Below are 6,313 nucleotides of genomic sequence, written 5' to 3'. Positions count from 1 at the left end.
TTGGAATTCGTATGCTGTAACAAGGGAATTATCTTATGCAGCTGTTATATTCCGTAGGGATTTCGTTCCTGGGACTACCGAACCGGACTCTCGCTACCTTAGGCTCTGACCGTCCGGGAGGAAACTACCGAACTCGGTTTGGTTAAACTTGGTTTCCTTACACACACAAAGGAGCTTTCCGAGCAAGACGTTTGCAGTTTGGAGTTTCCATTGCTCCTGGCATATTCCAGAATTTAATGGAGGACCTCTTATCTGGACTTCCAGGTGTAGTGCCTTATTTTGATGACGTTCTTATTGGAGCAGATTCTATACAGTCATTGGCTGCACAGTTACAACTTGTTTTACAACGTTTTCTTGATGCTGGTCTAAAACTTAAAAAAGAAAAGTGTGTTTTTGGTGTAAGCAGCGTGGATTTCCTTGGTTACCGAGTTGACGCACAGGGCATTCATCCAACTGATTCTAAGGTTGAAGCTATCCATAGAGCTCCGGTTCCAACAAACAAACAAGAACTGCAAGCTTTCCTAGGGTTGCTTAATTTTTACCATTCTTTTCTGCCTGATAAAGCCACTGTTGCTGAACCTCTGCATCGTCTACTAGATAAAGATGCTCCATGGAAGTGGACTGACGTTCATACTACCGCTTTCAGCGCTGCTAAAAAACTGTTGTCTTCTGACAGTTTGCTTGTACACTATGATTTGGAGAAACCGCTCAACCTCACCTGCGATGCTTCTCCGTATGGCATAGGGGCTGTATTGAGCCACACTTTGAGAAATGGGGTTGAGGCTCCTATTGCATTTTATTCACGGACTTTATCTACTACAGAGAGGAATTACGCCCAAATTGACAAGGAGGCTTTAGCTATTGTGTCCGGTGTAAAAAAGTTTCATGACTATTTGTATGGGCGGAGGTTTACTATTATAACAGATCATAAACCTTTACTGGGTCTGTTCACCAGCAATACTCCCACTCCTCAAATAATTTCACCACGCATGCTCAGGTGGTCCCTTTTGCTGAATGCCTATGATTGTGAGTTCAAGTATCGTCCTGGCAAGGATATCACACATGCTGATGGATTAAGCCGATTACCTTTGCCTTCTCCTGACTTCCTTGTTCCTCCTATGTCTGAGGTCCTCATGTTGGAATCCATTCCAAACCCTCCGTTACATGCAAGTGACATTGCTTGTATGTCTGCCAAGGATCCTTTGCTGTCCCGTGTGCTCAACTGGGTTTGGAGGGGGTGGCCAAAATCAAAAGTGGAAGACAAGTTCAAACCATTTGTAGTGCGCCAACATGAACTATCTGCCTATAAAGGGTGCCTATTATGGGGAAACAGAGTGGTAATTCCAAATGCAGGACAAGCTCGAGTATTGCATGCTCTTCATGAAGGACATCCTGGAATAGTTCGCATGAAAGCTTTAGCCAGAAGTTATGTTTGGTGGCCTAAAATGGATGAAGTTATTGAAAAGTGGGTGAAGAACTGTGTACCATGCCAATCTACTCGTCATGCTCCACCTAAAGCCTCAGTACATCCTTGGGAAGTGACTAGGTCACCTTGGTCCCGTTTACATATAGATTTTGCTGGCCCTTTTCACGGACAGATGTTTTTTTTAGTTGTTGACTCCTTTTCAAAATGGTTAGAAGTTGTTCCAGTTACATCTGCTACCTCAGTCACAGTCATAAAGATTCTAAGGAGGTTGTTTGCTACACATGGGTTGCCAGATACAATTGTGTCTGATAATGGAACACAATTTACCTCATCAGAATTCAAAATGTTCATGGCAAGTAATCTTATTCGACATGTTACTATTGCACCATTTCACCCATCATCAAATGGTCAAGCTGAGCGTATGGTTCAGACTACCAAAGACTCATTAAAGAGAATTATTGAAGGAGATTGGAATCGTAGACTTGCAAATTTCCTTCTGCAACAACATGTGACACCTTGCTCAAGCACCGGTAGTAGTCCAGCAGAGCTCCTTATGAACCGGCGTCTTAAAACTTGTTTGGATCGTTTACATCCTGATTTGACAACTGAGTTACAAGAGAAGCAAGAATTGCAATTCAATAAGAACTATAATGCTTCTACTGTCAGAGTATTTGCACCTGACAGTGATGTCTATGTCAGGAACTATGTGTCTGGGCCTAAATGGATACCTGCAAAAGTACTTATGGCCACAGGACCTTTGTCATACAAAGTACGAATTCCTGATGGTAGAATATTACGAAGGCATGTCGATCAGATTCGGGAACGGAGTGATGAGATTGTGCCTGCTGCCGGTCCCAGTCATACTGGGTTTTCTGTGATACCAAATGATGTGGAACCACTGGATGATACAGGTCTCAGTTCTCCAGGAGTTGTTATTGAAGAACCAGTTCTGTGCGGTCCATCTGACAGAGCACAGGAAGAAGGGATGGGCACAACTGAAGGTCCAGGTGAAGCAGTTCCAAACACGGTTTTGGGGCGCCCAAGACGAAATATTAAACCTCCCAGTTATCTCAAAGACTTTGAGGTCTAGGGGGGAGGAGTGTTATGTATTGAGGTTTATGCAGTCCACCTTCCAGTAGATGGCAGCATAGTGAAGTTATGCACTTGTTCTATTGTGTTTAGTCTCTTTGGTGTTATGTCATTATGTGTGTGTACTGAAGTAAAGAGAAGTTTATTTTACTACAATGTCTGAGAGCCATTTGTGAATATATAACATGCTAATACACTAAAATTTCCCAATCAAATGAGCAGCAGCTACACTTTCCCTCCTCTATCAAATAATGCAGCTTCAGAATGAATCTAAAATGGATGCTGTACAGGAGGTGGGAGGGTCTGGAAGGGAGGGTCTGCTGCTGATTGGCTGGAATGTGTCTGCTGACTGTGAGGCACAGGGTCAAAGTTTAGTCAATGATGACAAATAGGAGGCAGATCGAACCGCGCATTTGTTCACCCGCTGTGACGAATGCGAACACGCTATGTTCGCCAGGAACTATTCGCCAGCGAACAGTTCGGTACATCACTATTCTCCACATCCAAATCTTAAAAACAGTGAGTAGTGAGAATTATGTGCCTGTCAACTTCAATGACCAATAGGCTACACTGAGCTCAGGTGGCTAATTTCCAGCTATCATCCACTTTGCAAAAGTAATGCTGCCAGCATAAAAATTATGTACAAAATTTTAATTTTTATATATATAAAATGCATCCTCACCTCATGTCTCTTACAACTTGTTTTGTCTGAATAAGCTTCTAATTATTATTTTATATCATTGGTTCAATCTTAAGGGATGCAAGCTCGTGTGTGTATTCTAAATGAATCTGTGTTTTGTGTGAGGTCTAATTGCTTAAGGACGTCTCTAGGCAACACATGGTGATTTCACCACACGTCACTTTACGGCAATTAACACAACGATCCGCAATTTGCGGCTTCACTCACATGGCAGATTGGACACACAGGGAGCACTTGGTGATTGGGTACGTTTAACAAGCGTTTATGTATATATTTGAGATTTTTGTATATGACAGCATCTTGATAAAGACCGCTAGACGGTCGAAACGTCGATTTTTTTTTGCGTGCTATTTGAATACAGTAATTTGATTTACCAAATCCATGGAGTGCTCTCTTTTCTTGCTTTGTTTATAGTATTTTGCACAGAGAAGCACCTGGTATGTATTATTATTTGGGAAGAGTGCCAGAAATTGCATAGTTTCTATATATATATATATATATATATATATATATATGTATATATATATATATATATATATATATATATATATATATATATATAATCACTATATTATAATGGCTGTATTTTAAGTAGATACATCCGCAACTATCCCTTTTTATGTCCACGTAATTAAAACACCCAATAATTAAAGTGTTGCTCAGATGTGCAGCTTTCCAAATTTGCTGTTTCCAAACAGCTGTTCTTCCTCATCAATATTAACATTAGGTGGTTTATAACATAGCCCAACCAATTATCCACTCCCCTTCTTTTACCACAAGCAGATATCTTCTCATAAAACTTCAACATTTTCCTTGTCATATTCCACTTGCTTAATATTTGGCTTTAACTCATGGCGGACATACAGACATACAAACATACCCCTCCACCTTTCCTGTTTATTATATCCTTCCTAAGTAATGTATAACCATTTAAATTAACTGCCCAGTAATGTGTCTCATCCAACCATGTTTCTGTTATGCCTATTACATCATATTGTTATGTGGGCTCCTTGCATTAGTATGCATACATTAATTATTGTTATGAGCCACTTGTACTGTAAGAACATTTTTATAACATACCTCTTCTGTTCTGATTTTGTCCTTCTGCTCATTTCCACCCACATTGTGCTGAGCTAAATCTCATCTCCTTTCTGTTCTATCTCCATTTTGTAAATGTCTGTGCCCCTACCCCTATCACTAGGTTACAATCTCCTCCAACCTTGTAGCCATCCTATCCCCCTGCACAGCAGACTCTCCATTTAGAATGAATCCATCATGGCTATAAAGATTGCACTCAAATGCAAAATCATACCAGTGCTCTAAAAACCTAAACCCTCCTTCCGGCGCAATGACTTTAGCCATGCATTAATCTCCCTAATATTCAGATGTATTTCTTCTGTAGTGCATGGCAGAGGTAATATCTCTGAAAATACTACTTCCTTATGCCTTGAACTCATTCTTTAGGACCCTACATCTTTTTCTGACTTTGTCATTAGAACCAGTGTGGACCATGACAGCTGGATGATCCCTAGCCCCTCTCAATAATCCATCCACTCTGTGACAATAAAATAATATTATTAAAAAGAAAGCTGGTTTATAACATTTTTATCATGAAATAAATCTATTTAACCCCTTAGGGACACATGACATGTGTGACATGTCATGATTCCCTTTTATTCCAGAAGTTTGGTCCTTAAGGGGTTAAAGCTGCACTGTCATGCCAAACGTACCTTTCTCCTATTGTTTCCTCTTTTCTTTCTTTCTCATAATCTAGTCTTCTTTTCTTTATTTCTGATCTAATTTTCTTTCAAGCATACGATAAAGTAGTGACTACGTTGTCTTATGTATTTTTCCTACCCTACACTTTCTTTGACCATGGGAGGAGCTTGTGATCAAAGAGAAGGGTGAGTACCTTCTCTGATGCAGGAAATGTATCTGACTTAAACTCTTCCAATTACTCAGGCAAATAGTTTCTTAACATAATATCTCACTGTTTCCTGTACTTCCTTGTTCCGTAAGCTGTAGATGATTGGGTTTAGCATTGGGATTACCATTGTATAAAAAACAGGGATCACCTTGTTTTGTGTAACAGAATAACCAGAGGCGGGACGAAGGTACATGAAAAAAACTGTCCCATAAAAAACAGACACACACAAAAGGTGGGAACTACATGTCGAAAACGCTTTCTGTCTGCCTTCAATGGATCGAATCTTGATTATGGTAAAGAAAATGTAAGTATAGGAAGCCAAGATAACGGTAACAGAAAGAAACCCTAGGACAAATACCACAGCAAATATAATGGTTTTGTTTATGTACGAATCTGAACATGCGAGATCCATTAGTGGAGGGATATCACAATAAAAGTGGTTGATTGTATTAGGTCCACAGAAAGGTAAAGTTATGGTAGTATAGGTATCAATTCCTGCAGTGAGGAAACCACCAGTATATACAGCAGTAACAAGAAATATACACATAGACTTGTTCATTATTATTATATACAGAAGAGGGTGACATATGGCTACATAGCGATCATATGCCATTGCAGACAAGATGTAGCATTCGGTGCAACCAAATAATATAAAAAAATAGAGTTGAAGTGCACAGCCAATAAAAGAGATGGATTTTCTCTGTAAAAACATATCATGCAGACATTTTGGAGTAACAACAGTAGAAAAACAGAGATCAGAGGCAGACAAGTTGCTAAGAAAGAAATACATTGGGCTGTGTAAGTTAGAAATTACTGTGATTATAACCATGGTGCTGATATTTCCAAAAGCAGTAAGAATATATATCAATAAGAATAATATGAAAAGAAATATTTGCATGTTTGCATCGTTGGTAACTCCTAAAAAGATAAATTTGGTTACAGTAGTCTGGTTTCCTTCTTCCATATGTTTGAGATATGTAAAAATGACAGCAGTAACAGCTAGAAAAATAATTAATGAAATGAATGATTAATGAAACAACCAAATTTCAGTGCTCATCAAATACTATGATAATAAAAGGTAACTTTGCTATAGGCAAACAGAGTTTTCCATTGCTTTCAGTGAGTGTTGCCAGGGGAGAGGTTCTTGCGGGACATGTTAAGTGAATTATTA

At 39.3% G+C, this 6,313-nt stretch overlaps 1 protein-coding gene across 1 annotated transcript; it reads right to left on the bottom strand.

The window, feature by feature from the left end:
• Positions 1–1,520: 1,520 nt before the first annotated feature.
• Positions 1,521–6,109, bottom strand: LOC134596814 (olfactory receptor 5G9-like). Its single transcript, XM_063444792.1, has 2 exons — positions 5,185–6,109; positions 1,521–1,543 (listed from the first exon to the last, which is right to left on the bottom strand). The coding sequence occupies exons 1-2, from the start codon at positions 6,104–6,106 to the stop codon at positions 1,521–1,523; spliced, it is 945 nt and encodes a 314-aa protein (XP_063300862.1). The 5' UTR covers positions 6,107–6,109.
• Between the last annotated feature and the right edge of the window lie 204 nt (positions 6,110–6,313).

This window comes from Pelobates fuscus, chromosome 1, assembly GCF_036172605.1.
Source record: "Pelobates fuscus isolate aPelFus1 chromosome 1, aPelFus1.pri, whole genome shotgun sequence".
NCBI classification, from domain to species: domain Eukaryota; kingdom Metazoa; phylum Chordata; class Amphibia; order Anura; family Pelobatidae; genus Pelobates; species Pelobates fuscus.
This window is presented reverse-complemented; position numbering and strand designations above follow the sequence as displayed.